At 36.1% G+C, this 23,814-nt stretch overlaps 1 protein-coding gene across 1 annotated transcript in view; it reads right to left on the bottom strand.

Moving 5' to 3' along the window:
• CEP112 (centrosomal protein 112) overlaps positions 1-23,814 on the bottom strand; it is a 406,137-nt gene that overhangs the window by 372,811 nt on the left and 9,512 nt on the right. Inside the window, exon 4 of the mRNA XM_032319493.1 lies at positions 19,912-20,084. Within this exon, the coding sequence (XP_032175384.1) occupies positions 19,912-20,084 (173 nt within the window). The remainder of the gene's footprint in view (positions 1-19,911; positions 20,085-23,814) is intronic.

Here is a 23,814-nt window from a genome sequence, read left to right as displayed (position 1 = left end):
GATGTATTTCTAGAATTTCTGTTCTAATCTATGGCTTTATCTGTCTCCTCACCAGCACTGATATCTCTATTACTGTAGCCTTAATTCTAAAAATCAGGAATGTTAAGTCCTCTTTCTTTTCTTTCCTTAATTTCTTTTCATTCTTAATTGCTTTTGTTTTTAATGGATAACTTAAATCAAGCAGGGAAAGTTCCCCTCTATTCCTAATTCGCTGAGATTTTTTATCATGGATGGTTATTACATTTTGTTAAACACTTTTTCTGCATCCACTGAGATGGTGACATGATTTTTCTTTCTTGTTTATGTGATGAAATATATAGATTTTCAAGTGCCAAAAACCTTCATATTCCTGAGAAAAACCCCATACATTCACGATATATTATCCTTCTTATCCTCCTTCTGCATACAATTTGCTAATTAAGAATGTTTAAGTGTTCTTGATTTAAACATACTGCATACCAGTTTGCAGTTTTATGTTCTTATAATGTCTTTGTCTTCTTTTGGAAACAACATAACACTGAATTAACAATTCCCAAAATTTGGGAAGCATTCCTTCTTCCTCTATTTCCTGGAAAAATTTCATGTAGGATATTTCTTCCATAAAAGCCTGATAAAATTCACCAAGGAAGCCACCTGGGTTTGGAGATTTCTTAGTGGAAAGGTGGTTAATTATGAATTAAGTTTCCTTGGTAGATAACAGGGCCATTCAAATTTCCCATTTCTTCTTGAGTCACTATTGGTTCTTTGTCTTTCAGGGAAGGTGTCTACTTAAAGTTTTCAGTGATACAAAATTATTTATATTATTCTCTTATTATATTCTTAATGTGTGCAGGATCCATATGGTGTCTCCTTTTCATTCCTGATACGGTTTATTTGTGGTTTTTTTTTTTTATTTTCAATCGTGGCAAAATATACATAACATAAAATTTACTGTCTTAACAATTTTTAAGTATACAGTTCAGTGGCATTAAGTACATTCCTAGGGGTACCTGGGTGACTCAGTTGGTTAGGCACTGGACTCTTGGTTTTGGCTCAGGGCATGATCATAGGGTCCTGGAATCAAGCCCTGCATCCAGCTCCATGCTGAGCATGGAGTCTGCTTGTCCCTCTCCTTCTGCTCCTCCCCCAGTTCATGCTTTCACACCCTCGCTCAATAAAATCTTTTTAAAAAAAACAGTACATGCCTATTGCTGTGCACCCATCACTACCATCCATCTCTAGAATGTTTTCTTCTTCCCATACTGAAACTCTTACCCATTAAATAACTCCCCATTCCTCTCTGCCTACAGCCTTTGGCAAACACCATTCTACTTTTTGCCTTCACGAATCTGACTACTTTATATAACTCACAGAAGTGGAAACATACATTATTTATCTTTTTGTGATTGGCTTATTCTCCCTAGCATAACATCTTCAAGTTTCATCCATGCTGTAACATGTCCAAATTTCCTTCCTTTTTAAGGCTCACTTATCTTCCATTGTATGTATATACCACATTTTCTTCCCATTCATCAACTAATGAACACTTGGAATTCTTCCACATTTTGGCTGTGCAAATAACATCATGAACGTGGGTGTACAAATCACTGTTCAAGTTCCTATTTTCAATTCTTTTGGATTTGTTCAATCATATGGTAATTATTTTTAATTTATTTGAGGAATTACCACATTATTTTTCATAGTAGCCTATACCATTTTACATTTCCACCAAGAACGCACAAGGGTCTCAATATCTCCACATCCTTGCTAACAATTTCTGGGGCTCTTTTTTTAAATAGTAGTCATCCTAATAGGTGTGAGGTGATATCTTGATGTGTTTTTGATTTGCATTTCCAGAATGATTACTGATGCTAAGCATCTTTTCATGTGTTTTATTGGCTATTTGCCTATCTTCTTTGGAGAAATGTCTATTCGAGTTATTTCGCCCATTTTTTGACAAGGTAGTTTTTTGTTGTCATGGAGTTGTAAAAGTTTTTTGTTTGTTTTGTTCTTTTAAGAGTGAGGGCATACGTGTGTGCGCCAGGGGGCAGAAGGGCAGAGAAAGAAGGAGAGAATCCTAAACAGACTCCAAGATGAGCTCGGGGCCCAACTCAGGGCTCAGTACCATCACGCCAAGATCATGACCTGAGCCAAAATCAAAAGCTGGATGCCTAACTGACTGAGCTACCCAGGCATCCCAAGTTGTAGAATTTTTTAATTTATTATGAAAATTAACCGTGTTTCAATTTGCAAATATTTTCTCCCATTGCATGGGTTGTTTTTTCATTCTGTTGATTACATCCTTTGATATGCAAAAGTTTTTAATTTTGATATAACTCAATTCATCTATTTTTCTTTGCTTTTGGTGTCATATCCAATAAATCATTGTCAAATCCACTTTTGTGAAGCTTCTCCCCTATATTTTCAACTAAAAGTCTTATAGTTGTAGCTCTTATGTTTAGGTCTTTGATCCATTTTGAGTTAATTTTTGTATACAGTGTAAGGTAAAAGTTCACCTTGATTCTTTTGAATGTGTTTTGCATCCAGTTTTCCCCACATGGTTTGTTGAAAAAGCTGTCCCTTTCCTATTGAGTGCTCTTGGCACCCTTGACAAAAACAATTTGGCCATATATGCAAGGGTTTATTTCTGGGGTCTCTATTCCAGTATGTTATTCTATATATATAGATCTGTCTTTAGGCTAATACCACTGTTTTGATTACCGTGGCTTTGCAATAAATTTTAAAATCAGGAAGAGTGAGAACACCTCTTTTCCAGGATTGTTTTGGCAATTCATTGTCACTTGAGATTCCATATGAATTTTCGAATGGATTTTTGTATTTCTGGAGGGGAAAAAAACAGGGTGAAAAAGACATGGGGAAAAAACCCTGGAATCTTGATAGCATTTCATTGGATTCATAGATCACTTTGAGGAGTATTGGCATCTTCACATATTAAGTCTTCCATGAGCACAGGATGTATTTCCATTTCTAGTGTCTTCTTTAATTTCTTTCTGCAACATTTTATAGCTTTTCACCTCCTTAATTAAGCTTATTCCTAAGTATTTTATTCTTTTTTGAGGCTATTGTAAATGGAATTGTTTTCTTAACTCTATTTCAGATTGCTTACTATTAGTATATTAAAAATACAACTGATTTTTTTGTTGTGTTGGTTTTGTATCCCACTGCTTTGTTGAATTTATTAGTTCTAATAGTTTTTTATGGGATGTGTATGGTTTTTTATGTATAAAATCATGTCATCTGTGAATAGAGATGACTTCTTTCTTTCCAATTTGGTTCCCTTTTATTTCTTTTTCTTGCCTACTTGCTCTGGCTAGAACTTCTAGAATTGTGTTGAATAGAAGTGACAAGAGTGGGAATCATTGTCCTGTTCCTGAGGAGGAAAGTCTGTATTTCAATGTTAAGTATAATGTTGGCTATGCACTTTTCATATGTGGACTAATATTTTGAGAAAATTTCCTTCTATTTCTAGTTTGTTAAGTGTTTTTTTAATCATGAAAGGGTATTAAATTTTGTCAGATACCTTTTCTGCATCAATTGAGATGATCATGTGGGCTTTTTCCTGTCATTCTATTAATGCAAGTATTATATTGATTGAGTTTCTTATGTTGAAACTTGCATTCCAGGAATATCCCACTTGGTCACAGTATATAATCCTTTTAATGTGCTGCAAAATTTTATTTGCTAGTTGTGTTTCTTTCTTTTCTTCTTTCCTTCCTTCTTCTTTTCTTTCTTTTAAGAATTTTACATCAATATTCATCAGGGAAATTGGTCTGTAGTTTTTCAGTACTGTCTTTGTCTGGCTTTGGTATCAGGGTAATGCTTACCTCATGTCATGAATTGAAAGTGTTTCCACCTCTTCAATTTTTTTGGAAGAGTATAAGGATTGGTGTTAAATATTCTTTAGATGCTCAAGAGAATTCACCCATGAAGCCATCTGGTCCTAGGCTTTTCTTTGTCGTGAGACTATCCCAGAGTCCTGGGATCAAGACCCACCTTAGGCTCCTTGCTCAGCAGGGAGCCTGCTTCTCCTCCTGCCTGATGCTGCCCCTGCTTGTGTGCGCACGCGCTCTCTCTCTCTCTGACAAATAAAATCTTAAAAAAAAAAAAAAATCAATGCTTGTTTCATTAATGTTTCTCTACTGCTTTCTGTTGCATTGATTTCCACTCATCTATTTTTTGCCTTCACTGTGTTTACACTGGGTCCACTCACCTTATTTTTCTAGCTTCCAAAGGGGGTAGCTGTGATCACTGATTTTACATATCTCTTCTTTTCTTTTTAAAGATTTTTTTTTTTTTTAATTTTAGAAAGAGAAAGCGAGAGTGTGTGCACAAACTGGGAGGTGCGGCAGAGGGAGAGAAAGAATCTTAAGCAAACTCCATGCTGAGCATCGAGCTTGACACCGGGCTCAATCCCAGGACCCTGAAATCATGACCTGAGCTAAAATCAAGAGTCGGACAATTAACGACTGAGCCACCCAGGAACCCTGATATCTCTTTACTGTTACAAGCATTAAAAACTCTAAATTTCCCTCTAAGCATTGCCTCAGCTATACCTCATAAATTTTCCATTTTCCTTACTTTTTGTTTGAAAATATTTTCTAAATTCTCTTGTGAGAATCTCTTCTTTCTTTTTGTTCTTTTTTAAAGATTTTATTTATTTATTTGACAGACAGAGATTACAAGTAGGGGGAGAGGCAGGCAGAGAGAGGAGGAAGCAGGCTCCCTGCTGAGCAGAGAGCCTGATGCGGGGCTCTATCCCAGGACCCTGGGATCATGACCTGAGCCGAAGGCAGAGGCTTTAACCCACTGAGCAACCCAGGTGCCCCTCTTGTGATTTCTTTCTTAAAACAATGGGTTGTATAGAGGTGATTTTTTTTGAGGACACCTGGCTGACTCAGTCAGTGGGGCAAGCAACTCTTGATCTCAGGGTTATGAGTTCGAGCCCCACACTGGGTGTGGAAATCATTTAAAATTAAATCTTTTTTAAAAAGTAGGTTTTTTAAATTTATAAATGTTTGAGGGCTTTTCTGGATGTGCAATACTTTTATTACTCATTTCTCATTAAGTTCAAATAAGGACAGAATATATACTCCATGTCCTTCATCTTCTGAGACCAACTGAGATTTTTCTTATGACCCAGAGATGACCTATCTGGATGAACATTCCGTGTGCACTTAACAGATGTATAATCCGCACTTATTGGGTGGGGTATTTTATAGATGTCAAGAACACTGAGGTGGGTCAGTGCATTTTTCAAGTCCTCTATCATTATTGGTTTTTCTGCTACATCAGTTCCTAAGAAAAGATTTTAAAATCTGCAACATTTGTGGACTTATTTCTCCCTTTAGCGGTTATGTTTTGCTTCATGTTTTCGAAGCTTTACTATTTGCTACACGCACATTTATAATTGTTATGTCATGCTTATGAACTGACCCTTCTGTCATTAGAAAATTATGTTTGTCTCTAATAGTTCTCCTTAGCTCACTGTCTAGTTAACTGACATTTAATATAGCCATTCCAACTTCCTTATGCTTGTTTTCATTTTACATCTCTTTACATTCTACATCTCTTTCAATTTACTTGTCTTTGTATTTTAAAGTATGTCTCTTATAGATAATACACAGTTTGTTCTTGCTTTTTTAATCCAATATATCAATCACTGCCTTTGGCTTGGACTATTGAATCTATTTACATTTAATTTAACTATTGGTATGGTTCTATTTAGTCTGCCATTTTGCTATTTGTTTTCTACTTGTCCCATCTGCTCTTTGTTCCCCTGTTCTTCCTTCCTATCTTCTTTTGTGTTGACTACTTTAATGTATTCCATTTTAATCCCTCTAGTTATATCTCTTCCTGGTTATAGGTCTTTCTATTCTATTTTTAATACTTGTTCTAGGTATATGTTATGCAACATCTAAAATGGCTCCCTATGATCCCCATCTTCTGGTATTCGTGCCCTTGTATAAGCCCTTTTCCTAGACTGTACAATGAATCTAGTAATTTACTTCTAATAACCTGAATCTAACACAAGTGGTAGGATATCGCTTCCAAGATTAGTTTACAAAAAGACTCTTGCTTATCATCTCTAATGCGAGCCAGCGACCATGCTGCATGCTGTCCGCTGGAGAAGTCTAAACAACAAGAAACACAAGGAAGCCTCTGAATGAAAACCATAAGACTGAGACCCTCAGACAAATACCCTACAAATACTTGGACTACAGCTTTATAAGAGAACCTGAGCCACAAATCTCAGCTAAGTCATGTCCACAAGATAATAAATGTTTATTGTTTTTAAGCTGCTAAGACTTGGAGTAATTTGTTATGAAGCAATAGACAACAACTAATATGGATTTTGGTACTTGTAAGTGAGATAGTGCCTAAAAACTTGGAAGTGTCAAGTGAACCAGATAGTGGTGGGCATCTGGAAGGACTCTGAATAGTATGCTAGAGAAAGATAAAATTGACTTGAAGAAGCTGTAGGCAGAAATCTGGAATTTGAGGACACTGCCAGTGAGAGCTCAAGATTAAATGAGAGAGATGTTATTAAAAACTAGAGGAAGAGGGATCCTTTTTATACAGCAGCAAAAAGCCCACTATCACCTTCAGTAACATGTAAAATAGAAAATGTTGTTAATAAATTAGATAAGTGATACAGTGAAGGAGATTTCCAAACAAAGTATTTCTTGGTGCCTACAATAAAATGCAAGAGGAGAGTAACAAATTAAAAGAAAAAAGAACAAGGGCTTCGTGGTTTTAAAAATTTTCAGTCTCCAGCTGGCAAAAGATGCTAAAGTAAGAAATGCCATCCAAGTGAAGTTTGGGCACTGCCTTGAAATACAGTAGAAATGAAAAACCTTTTTATAAGATCAAAAAGATTAAAGGTGGTACATCAGAGTACTATACAGACACATAGAGACCTTTAAAAAGATTAAGCCTATTCCATACAGATTCTCTCAATCAAACAATGAAGTCTCCAGAAAGGTTAAGGTCATTGCCATTCAATCTTCTCCCAAGGAACCCAACATAGAAAGGGACTCTCAATGAGATTAATATAGGTAGATTTTGTCTAATGGAATGAACATGAATGAGATGTTTAGGAGGTCTACAAAGTTTTTGAGATAATCGTATCAGCAAAATCACTGCTCCCCTGGACTGAAAAGATAGAATACAAAATTAGAAGGGGTCAGTGGACTCCCAAAATTCTTCTGGAAGGAAGCAGGTTGAGAAAACTACTCAGCTGCAAATACATGCTCTCTTCCATGAAAAAGGAAGAACTCACAAGATGGAATCAAGAACCCAATGGGAAGAGCCAAGAGACATGGAATATTATTCTAAGGTCTGGACCCTTAACTAAGGAATTTTTAATATTTGCCTAACTAGATTTCAAAATTGCTATGGACCAATGACTACTTTGTGTCTCCCATTATTCTCCTTTTTAGAAATGTCTATAATGATTATTGTTAGTTGGGTGTGTGGGGAGAAAGTAACTATTAGAACAGACATTTCTCCAAAGAAATACCAATGACCATTAAGCTCATGAAAAAATGCTCAACACAGTTATTAGGGGAATGCAAATTAAAACCACAATGCAATACTACCCATGCCCATTAAAATGATCAAAATCAAAAACACTTATATAATACCAAGAGTTGAGGATGTGAAAAACTGAAACATTCATACATTGTTAATGGGGATGTAAAATGGTACTGCCACTTTGGAACATGGTTTGATATTTCCCTTAAAAAGTTAACTATACACTTATCATACAACCCACTGCTAGATATCCACCCATAAGAAATGAAAAACACCTGTTCAAAGAAAAATTCACAATATGAATGCCCACAGCTGCATTATTCATGATAAACTATGGATACATGCAAATGAATTTCAATAATAATGCACAAAGTAAAAGAACCAGATGCATAAGACGACATACTTTATGATTCCACTCATGAAATTTCTAGAAAAGACAAAACTATAGAGACAAAAAGCAGATCACCGCTTGCCTGAGTCTTGGAGCTTAATTCCATATTATAAAGATATTAATTCTTCCCAAATTGATTTACAAACTCAATACATATGCAATCACAATCTCAACAGAGGGGTGTGTGTGTGTGTATAAACTGGCAAGCTATTTATAAAATTTAAATGAAAATGCAAAAAACCAAGGTAAGCACATACTATACTACTAAAAATCAGGATTTATTTCAAAGCTACAGTAATTAAGGCAGCATGTGCTAGCACATGGATAGACAAACACATGAATAGACAAACAGACAAATGTAGGAGATGAGTCCAAAAACAAACCCACACAAGCCAGATTTCCTAGTTTACAATAATGACGCCAACTACAGCAGAGGGAAAAGAATAGGGGTTTTTTTGGGGGGGGTGTTGTTTTTTGTTTTTTAAGGTGCTAGATCAAATGGCTATCTGCTATCCTGGGCCAGTGGCGGGCAGGGGTGTGGTGGGAGCCCTACCTCACTTCATATGTAAAAATCAATTACAGATGTGGCACATGCCTAAATGAGAAAGATAAAATTAGAAAGCTTTAAGAAGCTAACACAGACAAGTATCTCCATAATCCTGGGACAGAAAAGGCAAGTAATCTTTAACAGGACACACTAAAACAAACACAAATGATATCAGAGACAAATAACAAATAAAACTACATTATAACTTAGTAACATTCAACAGAATACACAGTGAAAGGAGAAGATATGTGCCATACATGTATCAATAAACAATTTGTATGCAGAATATATAAAGAATTATGACAAACCAATACAGAAAAGACTGACAAACCATTTTTTATTAAAAAGAAATAGGAACTTCATAAGAGAGGACTTCCAAATGGCCAAAAAGCATGGGGAAAAGTGCTCAATGTCATTAGTCATGAGAGAAAATGCAAGTTAAAACGCCATCCTAGAATTGCTAAAACTAAAAGAAACTGACAAACCAAGTGCTGGGAAAGATGGAGAGCCACAGACTCCGAAGTCCTACTATGGAAATATAAATTGCTATAACCATATGGGAAAATTCTTTGGCAGTATCTGCTGTAATTAGACTTCCAAGTCAACATAGCGTACATATGTGCACTAAAAGACATGTAAAAGAATGTTCACGGCAGAATTATTTCTAATAGCCAAAACCTGGAAAAACCCAAATGCCCAGTTAACAGTAGAATGGATATATAAATGTGATATATTCACACAGTAGTAAAATTTAAAAAAAAAAAATCCATTGCTAAATGCAACAATATGAATCGATTTCCCAAAATAATGTTGAGCCAATGAAGCTAGAAAAAAGTGAACATACTTTATGAATCAGTAACAGTTGTGATATAATGCAGAATAGTGGTTACTTGGCAGAGTGGAGATGATAAATGACTGAAAAGGAGCAAGACAAAGACAAAGGTTTCTGGAGAGCTGATGATGTTCTCTATCTTGATTTAAAAGGTGGTTTATAAAGGTATTCATTTTGTAAAACTTCATCAAGCTTTAGACATGAGATTTTGTGTCTTGCTGTATGTTACATGTTGATTTTAGAAGTTTGCCACAAAGACTGAACTACAGCTACATTATTAACATGGATGAATCTGAGAAATATGGTGAGAAAAAGAAGCTTCAAAATAATATAAAAAGTATGGTCCCACTTATATAATGTTCAAAAAAATAAAATGCAAAGAAATGATTAACATAAAAGACAGGACAATGCTCCTCTCAGGAGACGGGAAGAGGAGCCAACAGTGAAGGACACCCGAAGGTCTCCTGGAGTACTATAACATGATGTTTCTTGGGTGCGCCAAAAGGATAGAGATGTTTATTTTGTAATTGTTCTTTAAAGTGTACCTGCATATTCTTGTACACTTTTTACATGTATGCTGTTTCAAAGTTGTAAAATATCACAGAGTTGTACAACTTCGGCACAACTACTGCATTATAAATGATCAGAAAATTAAAGCAAGAACTAACTAGATTTCATGTCTTTGCATTAATCTGAGCAGTGGGTCATAATGTTACACAACCATCTGAAGAACTGTCTTCTAAGGGTATTGCTAAATATGAACGAAACATAAAAATAAATAACAACAATTAATAATGCAGTAAACTATCAAATAACATTGAAAATAAGAAAATACAAATAACTTTCAATGACCTATAACATACTTATTTTAATTTTTCAAAGGGAACTCTATTAGGAATAAAAAGAAAAACTAAATGAAAAAAAAAAATTAGATGCTTAACAAAACTAAAAAATGACCAGAGTCATAGACTAAAGACTTCATGTTTTCCCCACTTCCTACCTTAAAATAACACATGTAATTTTAAAAATTAAAAATAAAAACTGTCCTTAAAAATCATACAATTAAGTAAACATTTAATAATAGATCTCTGGTTTAATAGCACAACACTTAGTATTTTTATTCCCTTAAAATTAAGATTTATAGAAATATACTTATAAGCTTACTGTCATCTTTTTTTGTTTATTAAAAGGACAATCAAAACTGTTCAGTATTATAATCTCACAAAAAGAAACTTGCCTGTGAAATAAAAAGATGCTGTTACAAAGCCCCACTCCTTAAAAATTTTTTTAGAAAGTGACTATGTTTGTAAAAAATCTGACTCACTTTAAAAAAAAAAAGTCTAAGAGAGAAGCAAGGCCATTATTTTCAATGCAATTCCATCTCAGTTACAATTCTGTTGCCACTTCCTTGCCTTGGTGAACACCGAAGAATGATATTTAATTAGTACATGAATGTTGAAAATTAATGAGTAGTTAAATGGTTTTATGAGAGTGAAATATTATGTTAGGTTTCATGGAGTACCCTAAGAAACAGTTTTCATTCTTCATTTATGTAGCAGACTTATTTCTAAAGCTCAAGGTTAAGTGGCCACTCTATCAAAAATATCAAATTAATCAGATATAATCCATCTTAAGTGTTCTACCCAAACAAAATGGTGAAAAAAATTAATTTAAGAAAAATGATAATTTTTCTTTCTTTCAAAAATATTTATTTGTAAGAGCTCCTCTGAAACCCAAGACTGACCGAAAGAAATGCAACCAGGTATTGATCATGGATGATTATCATCAAAGAAGAGATACCTGTGAAATTACAAGGAAGCACAGACAAAAGGTCTCTTCTGGGGCAGAGGCGGTTTATATGCACCAAGACCCAACTCTTAGTCCCTGTCTGCATCCCACAGCCCCACCAAGATGGCAGCTCTCGACTGGTAGCTCAGGTTTTACAACACAACGGCCCTGCCGAAGACCCAGGTCTACCATTCCAAGCCCAATAGAGCAACCACTAAATCACAGATGGCTATTTAAATTAATTACCATGTAAAATTCATCTCCTCAGTCACACTAGTCACATTTCAAGTGCTTAGCAGTCATATGTGAATAGTGGCTCCTGTGTTGGACAGCATAGCCATAGGCCATTTCTACGCAGTAAGTTCTACTGGAAGGTGCTGCTGCAGAATGTATCTTTGCCCAAACAGCGGGGCTATTTGTAAATATAATGAATGTACTTAGTGAACATTTAAGGATGTTTTACTACGTGTAATCCCAACCGTATTTATTTATGCCAGTGGATATAAAGCATCCTTAGGAAGGAAAGGTTTTGATCATCCAACCATCTAGGAATAGGGGCTATTTATAGTGTTAAGGTCGTTTACATATAAAAATAGAGCTTAACAAAGTAAAAATATTTTTTACAGTTTTTTAAGTATCCAGACTAAAAAATTACATCATTATTTTTTAAAGTGAAAAATGTTTTTTTCACATAGATCAACATGCGCAATCACTACTACATTTTTGTTATACTTGATCGCCATCTGCTGGCCATGTTCATAAACTACACAAGCAAATGAAATGGTTGCTCTGCTGGGAGACATTTTTAAAGGACATACACAGTCCCAGCTTTTTCCTGCAATGCATTCCTGGAAAACCACATCATAAAGAGGATCATTGTAAAGCAAATCATATTTTCCATAAAGGCAGGGCTATAATTAGATTCCTCACTCCAAACTAAAATCTGGCATTGAATAATCCAAGGAAGGATCTCATTAAAGCTAGATGCAAAAAAAATATAGTCCTCTATAATCACTTAAAATAGGATAATTATTCTCCAAGTCCTTTCTATAGATACGAACAAATTTATAATTTAAAGGATACAACATAAATTAAGAGATAAAACTTTAATTCATATAAAGATAACCTAAACCTAATATGGTAAAAGTAATATACAATAAATAATAATTCTGTTTGCACATTCCTAGAATTTTTATGTAATCTAGATGGTAGCTCTCGATAAGATGGCATCTAAAGAAATCTAAACCAATGCTTTCTTTTTCATGAACAAAGTCCTCTAAAATAAGCAGAATCCATGTGTTTCTTCCATGGGGAAGCAGGCTGATTCTTCTTAACGCCCCCTTCACACATAACTTTGAAGCAAACTTTCAAGTAAAAATAATAAGTTGCATTAAAGCATTCTTTTTCATCTTTTCTATCCTAGACCCTAACTTCACTTCAGTGATAAGCTACCAAACCACATCATACTTCACTGAAAAGTCATAAAAATAATTACAAGCCATTAAAAAGAAGCTTCAAAACATTTTCCACAGAATCATAAGACAAGAATACAGCCTATTATCTTTGTATTCTGTATTTGGGATAATGCACAAAAAGAATATACAGAGACAACATGAACTTATGTCTAACTATTACTTAGGCAGCCTCTAATTTAGGGTATGGCCAAATGCAAAAAAAAAAAAAAAGAAAAGAAAAAGAAAAAAAAAAGTAGGGTGTGGGGCCAGAGACACTGTATTCCTTCTGTCTGAAGGGGAAAGGGATTTGCTGACTTACCTAAATAAAGATTCCTTCGAAGCCTCTTTTCAACTACTCCTACAACTCCTTATTCTGAAAGTGTGCAGGTTCATATTTACAATGAGAAGCTTTCTGCATACCCATTAATTTATTTTTCTCAAGAACACAATGATTTTTTTTTTTTAAGATTTTGTTTATTTATTTGACAGACAGAGATCACAAGTAGGCAGAGAGGCAGGCAGAGAGAGAGGAGGAAGCAGGCTCCCCCCTGAGCAGAGAGCCCGATGCGGCGCTCGATCCCAGGACCCTGGGATCAGGACCTGAGCCGAAGGCAGAGGCTTAGCCCACTGAGCCACTCAGGATTTTTTGTAACTCAAAATAACTGACCAATTGATTTTAAGATAATATCCTTTAGGAAGACTGGATAATTAGAGAAAGCAAAGAATGGTCAAATAAACTAAGAAGCAAGGCCCTGCAGGAACTATTAAAATAACAATCATCATGTCGGCAATGCTGGTGGCCAGAATAGCTAACACCTTCCCAGGTCTCATGTCAGAGGCTCTAGATCTCCATTTTACAAATGATGAAACCAGGGTTTAGGGAAATTAATTAACTTGCCTGAGGACACATGGTTGCCAAGTGTCAGAAGTGAGCTTTGAACAAAGGCAAACTGCCTCCTTTCAGCTCACCCTAGAAATGACCGAGAACAAAGGCACAGTTGCCCAGGACTGCTGATGCAGCTCAAGTGGGGAAAAGACAGATGAAAGTGGAATTTCCTTATTTGCTGCGGAAAGTACGCGTGTCTACATGGTCGACTAGAAAGAACTTGAGGTCTGGAATCATCAAGACCTAGTCTCTGAAACTGGATCCAGGACTAGAAGTGTCACGACCTTACTGAAGCTGTTACCTCATCTATAAATACAAAGGGCCATCATGGCAACCTCAAAGAACTGAAGGAGGATGAAATCAGATAACTCATAAAAGATGTCTGGAATAGTATCAGCATGCAGTAGATGCTCCATAAATGGTACAACTTGTCCCACTTGATTTCTGTTTTCACAAATTAGAAATATAAGTGAAATCTACAAGTATTCATTTTGGGGGAAAATTTCATTCTGATGTTTAAACTTGTATATTTGTTTCTTATAGTTAAGTGTACATCATTAATGTTAATGATGTCCATGCCTAAACATCTTAATAAGATGATATTCTGGAGGGCAACTAAACAGAATCTATCAAAAAAATAAGTGTGTAGACTATAACACAGACACATGTACAAAATAAAAGTTTTCAACTTTCCACACCAGACTAGTCCCATACTCTAAAAGTAAAACTGTTTCAAACATGACACCCAGAAATATCCCTTACACGTGTGCACATATGTATCCACATATTCTCTTTAAAATACACACATACACACACACACACACACACACACACACACACACACACACACAAATGGAAGCTCGCTATACTTTCATATACTTCTTTTAAACTTTATATATCTTAGATATTTCCCCATACGAGCCCATACAGATTTTTGTTACCAACTCACAAAATGTTGCACCTGCTAATTATCCCACCAAGTTTATCCATTAAACTTGTTAATGCACCTAGCTACTGAAACAGTGATTTCTTTTCTCGGCATCAGTAACAGTCCAAAATGCAGGCAGCTGCAGAGCCATATATGTACCAAAATGTTAACCAAAGCATTCTCTATAACAATAGAGAATTAAAAGCAACAGAGACAGGTTAAATTAGGTTAAATTACAGTCTATCTACATTATGGATTATGATCTGCAATTAAAAAGACACACGGACTACATGACAGAATCAGACAAGGGCAAGTGGCAAAAGAGCAAGTCTCAGAACAGTGCAGAGAGTGTACGCTAGCCCCTAACTTTGTAATTACCTCTGTGGGGCTATGTGTCTACCAGAGAATGGTACACACCAAACTGCTGATGACTATTTCATCCCGTGAGGCAAGTGGAATAGGAGGATCTGGAGAGCAGGGCTTTGACTTTTTACTCCACGTGTTTCTACACTGACGTTTTTACAAGAAGCAGGTATTGTATACAGTTTGTATAACTTCCTAAAAGGAGGACAAAAACTGTATTAGGCATCTAGTGCTGCATAACAAAGTACCACAAACTGAAGAGCTTTAAACAACACACATATGTTTTACATATGTTCTCATAGTTTCTGTGGGTCCAAAGTGTAGGTACAGCTGAGCGGGGCCCTCTGCTTAGGACCCTATGAGGCCGCCATCATGGTTTGCCCAGAGCTGGGTTCTCATCTGGAGGCTCTCCTGGGAAGGGATCCACTTTCCCCGCTCGTAGGGTTGCCAGCAGCATTCAGTGTCCAATAGCTAGAGAACTCACAACAGCCTGCTTCTTCAAAGGCAGCCAGACTCCAGACCCAGTCTGCTGGCAGGACAGAGTCTTACATATCACAGCATAATCATGGAAGTGACATCCAACACCACTGCCATATTCTATTAGTTAGAAGCAAGTTGCAGGTCCTACCCATACCCAAGGAGTAGGGATTACACAAGACTGTGAAAACCCAGAGGAGGACCATGGAGCCACCTGAAAGTCTGTCTACCACAAAGATAATTAACGTCTTTACCAGATCACAGTGGTAAGTATCTGAAGGATGATCAGGAAACAATATATATGGATACAGCTCATGGTGGCAGAACTAAATGAAATCAGCCAGACTGTGCAGGGATGAGATCTAAGTCTATGGTCTCATCAGTAACATTTTGTAGTCACGCTCCAAACTCAAATGTAAGTAAAATATTTCATTGCCAAGAAAATAAGCAGATGTCTGCCATTTAAATGCAGCAAGAGATCCTAATAAAATAGCAAAATGATGTGAAAAGTGGTTTTTGTAAAAGAAAACAGATAATAACCTAAGCCTAAACTAAGAATAATGAAAAAGGAAAGCAAAGAACAAAACCAGGATGGAACTAGGTACATGTCAAAGCTGTCTGATGTGAAATGCTAAGTTTACTCGTGGTATGATGTGTATCGGGGGGGGGGGGGGTGGAGGCATGAGAATAAGCATGGCAGAATATAACCTCCTACTACTTCTAACATGTTTAGAACGCAGCTACTGCCTACATCCTACAGGAAGAATAAAGGTAAAGGAAAGGTGTCACCTCCGCTGAATGGGGAGGCCTAACAAAGAGGCTTCAGAAGGGCTCTGCATCTTTAATAATATGAAAAGGCTAGGACACAAACAGTATAATCTAAAATGCCATTAGAAATACTTCACAGACAAAAAGGTCTAAGTAAAGCAGGATTTTATAAAGTGATCAAAAAAGAAACACTAAGGGGGAAAATCTTTTAAGATTAAAGAGGTTTTTCAAAGGACAAGTTGAAGTGGTTGTAAAATTTATGAGGCAGCATTAAACTTCAGTTCTAAGTAACAATAAATTATTCACTATAAAAACATACATGTGTCAAATATTATAAGCCTCTTAAACTTTTTAAAACAATTTCTTACAGAACTGATTAGCTGTATTAGGCCGACACTAGCAGATACTAACTTTTTCATTAGCACAGTATGACCACTTAGTAAAGGAGCAACTTTAGAAAAATGGAGACAGACCATCAGTAGACTCTTACCACCACTTCTGATCTCATCTGACACATTATGTATTTGGCTTTTAAATCAGATTTATTGCCCTTAGCTAAAGTAAAAGTCAGTTTTATTTTTTAAATGCCTTCATGTATATAAAATTACAAATATCTGTTAATTCATGTACATGTGGATTAAAATTTTAAATCAAATTAAAATTTGAAAATAGATAAAATTAAGAGAAAAACATAAGAAAAGATATTCTGAGAAGTTTTCTTCTGTGGCACTCATTGGACTCCAGCCTTCGTGGTATTCTGATACTTGACCAGAAAGATATTTCAGTATCCTTTTCTGGCTCACTATCTTTATATTCCTCATGGTGTGTGAAGGGCATCTCTACAGCCTATACCGCTTCTCTTAACTTCTAAAATTTATCCTTTCCTCAACTTGTCCTGAAAGTTTTATTTTAATCCTCGTGGGCCATCCTCTCTGTCACAATCTACCCGTCTCAAAAGGTTTTTGCACAGATTAAGTATGTGGCGGTGCCCAGAACCATTCATTCACGCACGTAAGCACTCAACAAACACAAATGCTTACAGAGTTCCTAAGAGGTTCCGCCCAGCACTAGATGCTGGAAACACAGTGCAAATAGGAAAAGCACAGTCTCTGCCTCCTGACATTTACACTCCAGCACAGAGGACAGATATAGAACCCTTGAATGTCAAGAGCGCACCAGGGAAACAGAGTCCCTCAAACAGACCTGGGGTGTCAAATAAGACTTTTTAGAAATGTAAGGTCTGAAGGACTTAAGAGAACCAAATGACTGCCTGCTTTTCCCATCAATTATGTATTATTTGAATAACTTGCATTACATGCCATTTTATTACAGGTGAGCAACAAGGAAAAAGAAGTTATATGTTAAAATTGTGGAGGTTTGGGCGCCTGGGTGGCTCAGTGGGTTAAGCCGCTGCCTTCGGCTCAGGTCATGATCTCAGGGTCCTGGGATCGAGTCCCGCATCAGGCTCTCTGCTCGGCGGGGAGCCTGCTTCCCTCTCTCTCTCTCTCTGCCTGCCTCTCTGTCTACTGTGATCTCTCTCTCTGTCAAATAAATAAATAAAATATTTAAAAAAAAAATTGTGGATGTTTTACTATGGTATCATTTTCCAGAAAAGTCACTGAATAATATTTGAAGAATATTCTCACTATATTTTCTTAAACTTTACCCTCTGTTCCAAGAAGAAAAGCCCATTCACCTAGACTCCTGATTTCTCAAATTTCCTACCCTCAGGGCACCTGGGTGGCTCAGTGGGTTAAGCCTCTGCCTTCAGCTTGGGTCATGATCTCAGGGTCCTGGGGTCGAGCCCCACATCGGAAATCTCTGCTCAGCAGGGAGCCTGCTTCTCCCTCCCTCTCTGCCTACTAGTGATGACTCTCTTTCTCTCTCATCAAATAAAAAAATCTTTAAAAAAAAAAAAAATTCCTACCCTCAACCTTACTTTTACACACAATCTTCACAAAAATCCCCACAATCACCTATGGAAATTCTCCACGCACCTAACTCTCTTCCCTATTTATCTAAAAGTACCCTTAACAATCCAATGTCTGTAGGATCCAGGTAACGAATGAGTGATTACACTGCCAGATGTAGAACAGTCTCCACTTCTACAAAGATGCAGTCTCTCTCCTCTTTTTGAGTCATATGAGCCTTCTTCATTCACCTTTCTTCTTCCCACTTGCGACAGGATGTAAAAATGTGAAAAGAAGTACTTCTTTCACCTCTCAACCCTTCTTAAAAGGGAAAAAGAGCTCATAGTCAAACTCAGTGTCAGAAACGAGCAGCAAACAGTGAAGGTGCATCAGGGGAATAACCAAGAATTACTTATCTCCAACCTATGGCTGTCTTCTCGAAAGACAGCTGGGTCTCCAGTTTTTATAATAGTCAAAAAAACTAGGTATTTATATGAAATTCCCCAATTATTAATTCTGAATGACTCATTCAAAAAATCTTTAAAGACACTCTCCAAGTCCAACAAAACAAATCTATCCACCCCACGATTCATTCCTTCCAGGAAGATCATCAGTATCCAACCTCTGCTCAGCTCCAAGACATAGGAAACTATTTTAGTTCACCTTTATACCATCATCTCCATACTTACTACTTAGAAAGGAACGTAGCTTTTAGTTGGACACTCAAGAAATGTTTTGGCAAACACCTAATGGATTTTGCAGCCAAACCAAGAATTGTTTTTCTTATCTTTTTATACCTCCATTTACCAACTACAAGGCTGACAAAAATGCCACAATAACCCCTCTTCTATTTTTAAATCTCCTGTGACTGCAAAAAATAAGTATCTAACACCACCTGTTATTAACTCATCTGTTCATTTCTCTTTAATCATCTGAATGTCTCCTTATTGCCTCTCCATTTTTTTTCCCCTTTCTAATAAAAAAAATTTCACGTAGACTGGATTTCTTGCATTGTGTTCATCTGTCTGCTCTTTTTCATCATATTATGTGCGGTCTGAAAAGCCTGTAACTAGACTACATCAACCATGAAAACATTTCAAATTACTAATAACATTTCTCTATCTGATTAAGGAATAAACCAAAAAAAAAAAATAATGACAGTAAAAAGAGAAAGATTATACTGTTAATCACATCAAGTTTTAGCAAGAGAAAGGTGAGGAGTAAAGCATCAAGTATGCTCCATGTCAATTTGCCACTGTCCAAAATTTTAACTTTTCAGAAAACAATGCCCAAGTTAAATTCAAAATTTGATAAAAGTCCAATGGAAATCTATCCCTCCTAAAGGCCAAAAGTTATACTACAACAATAATAAACTTTGTGTGTATTTGAAAACCTTAGAAGTTTATTCTTATTTGCACTAAAAATCCTATTTAAGTTTCATGCTTTGGTGAGAAAACACAGTTGACTGGGGTTTACCTTCACATTCATTATTTTATTAAGTCAAAACAAATATTGTGCAATGAGGGGAAAAGAAGAGAAATTCAAGCATAAGTTTCAAGATGAATACACAGGATGTTACATCTTGGCAAAGTCATTAACAATGTTCTTAATTCATGTTTGTCATAAAAGAAAACAAATAAGTTATTTAAAGGTTCTCAGGCACTAACTTCTGAGTATGGGATGGAGATAGATAGATAGATAGATATATATCTATCTATCTATCTATCTATCTCCATCCCATACTCAGAAGTTATATATATATATATATACATATATGTATATATATATATTTAACAAACACCCAAAAAGTGGCTAAAACTAGAACAGAATCTTGCATGTATCATAAGTGTTTAAGCAAAACTGTTATTTTTCCTACTTGACATCCCTTCACAGCCCTCAAATATAATGAAATTATAAACTAAGCCAACTACTTACCATTAAAAAAAAAAACCCGCAAGGAAAAGCAACATATGAACCAGATCTGAAGACAGTTTAAATAATGAATCATGTTTAAATCCCATTTTCATAGCATACCTGTGTACATCAGTTGGTGACTGCCCCAAAGAGTAATCTTCTCCAGAAGAAAGCTTCCATGATTCATTTAATTTGTGTTCACTGGTCCCCAGCTCACCCATTACCCAGTCTGGTAATCCTTCCGGGCTTGAACCTTTTGCTCGTGCTGAATTTGGTTCATCAAAATAGATGGACTGATGTTTAAAAATTAGAAAAATTATTCTTTCAAAATGTACTATAATGAAATACTTAAGATTTCCACCAAGTTTCAAGTCTGGTAAGAGCCTTTCAAATACTCAACTTAAATTCAATTACATTAAAAATGCATAATGAATTATGAAATATTAAAAAACATAAAGTGGATACCATTTTACGTTTTAGTTATGCTTTGCTGTATAAGAAATCTGATAAATGAAAAAAATTACATAACAGATAAATCTGATAATTATTTATATTATTAAAAATTACAGCTTTATAGAAAGATAAATGACCACATGATTTCACTCATATGTGGAATTTAAGAAACCAATGAACAACCAAAAAAAAGGAAACAAACAAACAAAAAAATCCACCAAGAGACACTTAATAGAGAACAAACTGGTGGTTATCAAAGGGGAGGTGGGTGAGGGGGAAGGGGGAAATAGGTGAAGGGAATTAAGAATACACTTATCACACCCCCAAACTACTAGAACGCTTACAGCAACTCAGTAATGTGGCAGGATACAAAATTGCTGTACAGAAATCAGTTGCTTTCTTATACACTAACAATGAAAATACAGAAAGGGAAATTAGAGAATCAATTCCATTTACTATAGCACCAAGAACCATAAAATATCTTGGAATGAACCTAACCAAAGAGGTAAAGGATCTGTACTCAAGGAACTCCAGAACACTCATGAAAGAAATTGAAGAAGACACAAAAAGATGGAAAAGCATACCATGCCCATGGATCAGAAGTATAAACATTGTTAAAATGTCTATACTGCCCAGAGCAATCTATACTTTCAATGCCACCCCGATCAAAATTCCTCCAGCACTTTTCAAAGGGCTAGAACAAACAATCCTAAAATTTGTATGGAACCGGAAAAGACCGGAATTGCTAAGAAAACATTGAAAAAGGAAAAACAAAACTGGAGGCATCATGTTGCCTGATTTCAAGCTTTATTACAAAGTGTGATCACCAAGACAGCATGGTACTAGCACAAAAACAGACACATAGACCAGTGGGACAGAGCAGAGAGTCCAGATATGGACCCACAACTCTATGGTCAAATAATCTTTGACAAAGCAGGAAAAAATATCCAGTTGAAAAAAGAAAGTCTCTTTAATAAATGGTGCTGGGAAAATCGGACAGCTATGTACAGAAGAATGAAACTCAACTATTCTCTTACCCCACACACAAAGATAAACTCAAAATGGAAAAAAGACCTCAACATGACGTAAAAATCTATCAAAACCCTACAGGAGAACATAGGCAGTAACCTCTTAGACATCGGCCACCGCAACTTCTTTCAAGACATGTCGCCAAAGGAAAAGGAAACAAAAGCAAAAATGAACTTTTGGTACTTCATCAAGATAAAAAGCTTCTGCACAGCAAAGGAAACAGTCAACAAAACAAAGAGGCATCCCACAGAATGGGAGAAGATACTCGCAAATGACACTACAGACAAAGGTCTGATATCCAAGATCTATAAAGAACTCCTCAAACTCAACACTCAAAAAACAGATATTCACGTCAAAAAATGGGCAGAAGACATGAACAGGCACTTCTCCAAAGAAAACATACATATGGCTAACAGACACAACAAAATGTTTGTCATTAGCCATCAGGGAGATTCCAATCAAACCACATTGAGATACCACCTTATACCAGTTAGAATGGCCAAAATTAACAGGACAGTAAACAACAAGTGTTGGAAAGGATGTGGAGAAAGGGGAACCCTCTTACACTGATGGTGGGAATGCAAGTTTGTGCAGCCACTTTGGAGAACAGTGTGGAGATTCCTTTAGAAATTAAAAATAGAGTTACCCTATGACCCTGCAATTGCACTACTGGGTATTTACCCCAAAGATACAGATGTAGTGAAAAGAAGGGCCATCTGTACCCCAGTGTTTATAGCAGCAATGGCCACGGTCGCCAAACTGTGGAAAGAACCAAGATGCCCTTCAATGGATGAATGGATAAAGAAGATATGGTCCATACATACAATGGAATATTACGCCTCCATCAGAAAGGATGAATACCCAACTTTTGTAGCAACATGGACGGGACTGGAGGAGATTATGCTGAGTGAAATAAGTCAAGCAGAGTCAATTATCATATGGTTTCAGTTACTTGTGGAACATAAGGAACATGAAGGACATTAGGAGAAGGAAAGGAAAAGTGAATTGGGGGAAATCGGAGGGGGAGATGAAGCATAAGAGACTGTGGACTCTGAGAAACAAACTGAGGGTTTTGGAGTGGTGGGGAGGAATATGTGAACCTGGTGGCTGGTATTACGGAGGGCAAGTATTGCATGGAGCACTGGGTGTGGTGCAGAAACAATGAATCTTGGAACACTGAAAAATAAAATTAAATTAAAAAAAATAAATCTGGGAATAAGAAAACCTGAAAAAAAAAAAGAATACACTTATCACAATGAGCACTGAATGATGTACGGAATATTGAATCACTATATTATACATCAGAAACAAATATAATGCTGTGTGTTAACTATACTGGAATTAAAATTAAAAATAAAATACATTGAGGAGTGAAATAGATGAAAACTTATAGCACAAAGAATGGGAGGAGGAAATCTTAGAAGCTTCTTCCATAATTCATAAATTGGTATAATATTTTTGAAGGTAAACTACCATAACTTAAAGATGCAATTTGTAAGCCCTAAGGCAACTACTAAAAAGGAGAGATATGGCTAATAAACTGATAGTGAAAATGAAATGGAATACTAGAAATCCCAGTTTAAAAAAAAAAAAGATAAATCGAAAATTCTTTTTAAATCATGTGCTCTAGTTCTTTCTGTGATCACCACTAATTACTCTGCACACACACACAAAATCAGCGGACAGAGAAACCACAATCCATAAAAATCAGAAACAGAAATTAAGAATCCCTCGATAAGGTAAAGGAGGAGCAATAGAGGTGAAGACCTGGAGTTTAGCTCTGGCCATAAACTAACTAGAAGATTCAAGATGGGTCCCTGGGCCTTCTCATTGTTACTATTTGTGAAATCAAACCTTCCAATGAGTCTGTGAAATGAGTATGAATGGAAAAACATGATGCAACATACCCATATCTCAACATCTGAAGGTGCTTCAGACAAGGTTCTACCTTCAGTCTTTAAGAAGAATGGCAGCGGCCCACTAATTGCTTTTTAAGTGAGCAGAGCTTCCTGAAACACTTCTGAAGGAAACTCTGCATTAACCAGAAACTTTACTACTACCCCCAAGCCCACTGATCTGAAGGAAAATACGTGGCTCTACTTTACCATACAGTTGGAACCAGCATTACAACTTTTGGCATCTCTCCTTGATCAACAAAATTACCATCTAGTGCGCAGTAGGCCTCTTCACTGCATTTTGGTTTAAGTTAACCAAAGTCATTTTTTTAAATAGATAAATATCCTAATAACAGCTATCAATACCAAGTACTCAAGTCAGGTTTCTCAAGTATTCAAACACCACACAAACCAAGGCATATTTCATGGTTACCAAGATCAAGACAGTGGCAACTCACCAATCAAACATAATTATAACTACTTCTCTAACAGCTGATTTTGATAGTGAAATTAAACAAAGTATAAACTCCAACTTACTATCGTCATTTTATTGGAGTAGAAAGTCACTCAATCCAACCTCTCATGATTTTTAAATGATGTATGTGAGCTTAATAAACTAAAATTCACTGATATACATAAGTAATGG

The sequence above is a fragment of the Mustela erminea genome, chromosome 18 (genome assembly GCF_009829155.1).
Source record: "Mustela erminea isolate mMusErm1 chromosome 18, mMusErm1.Pri, whole genome shotgun sequence".
Classification (NCBI taxonomy): Eukaryota; Metazoa; Chordata; class Mammalia; order Carnivora; family Mustelidae; genus Mustela; species Mustela erminea.
The sequence above is the reverse complement of the archived record's forward strand: the minus strand, read 5'-3'. Positions and strand labels throughout refer to the sequence as shown.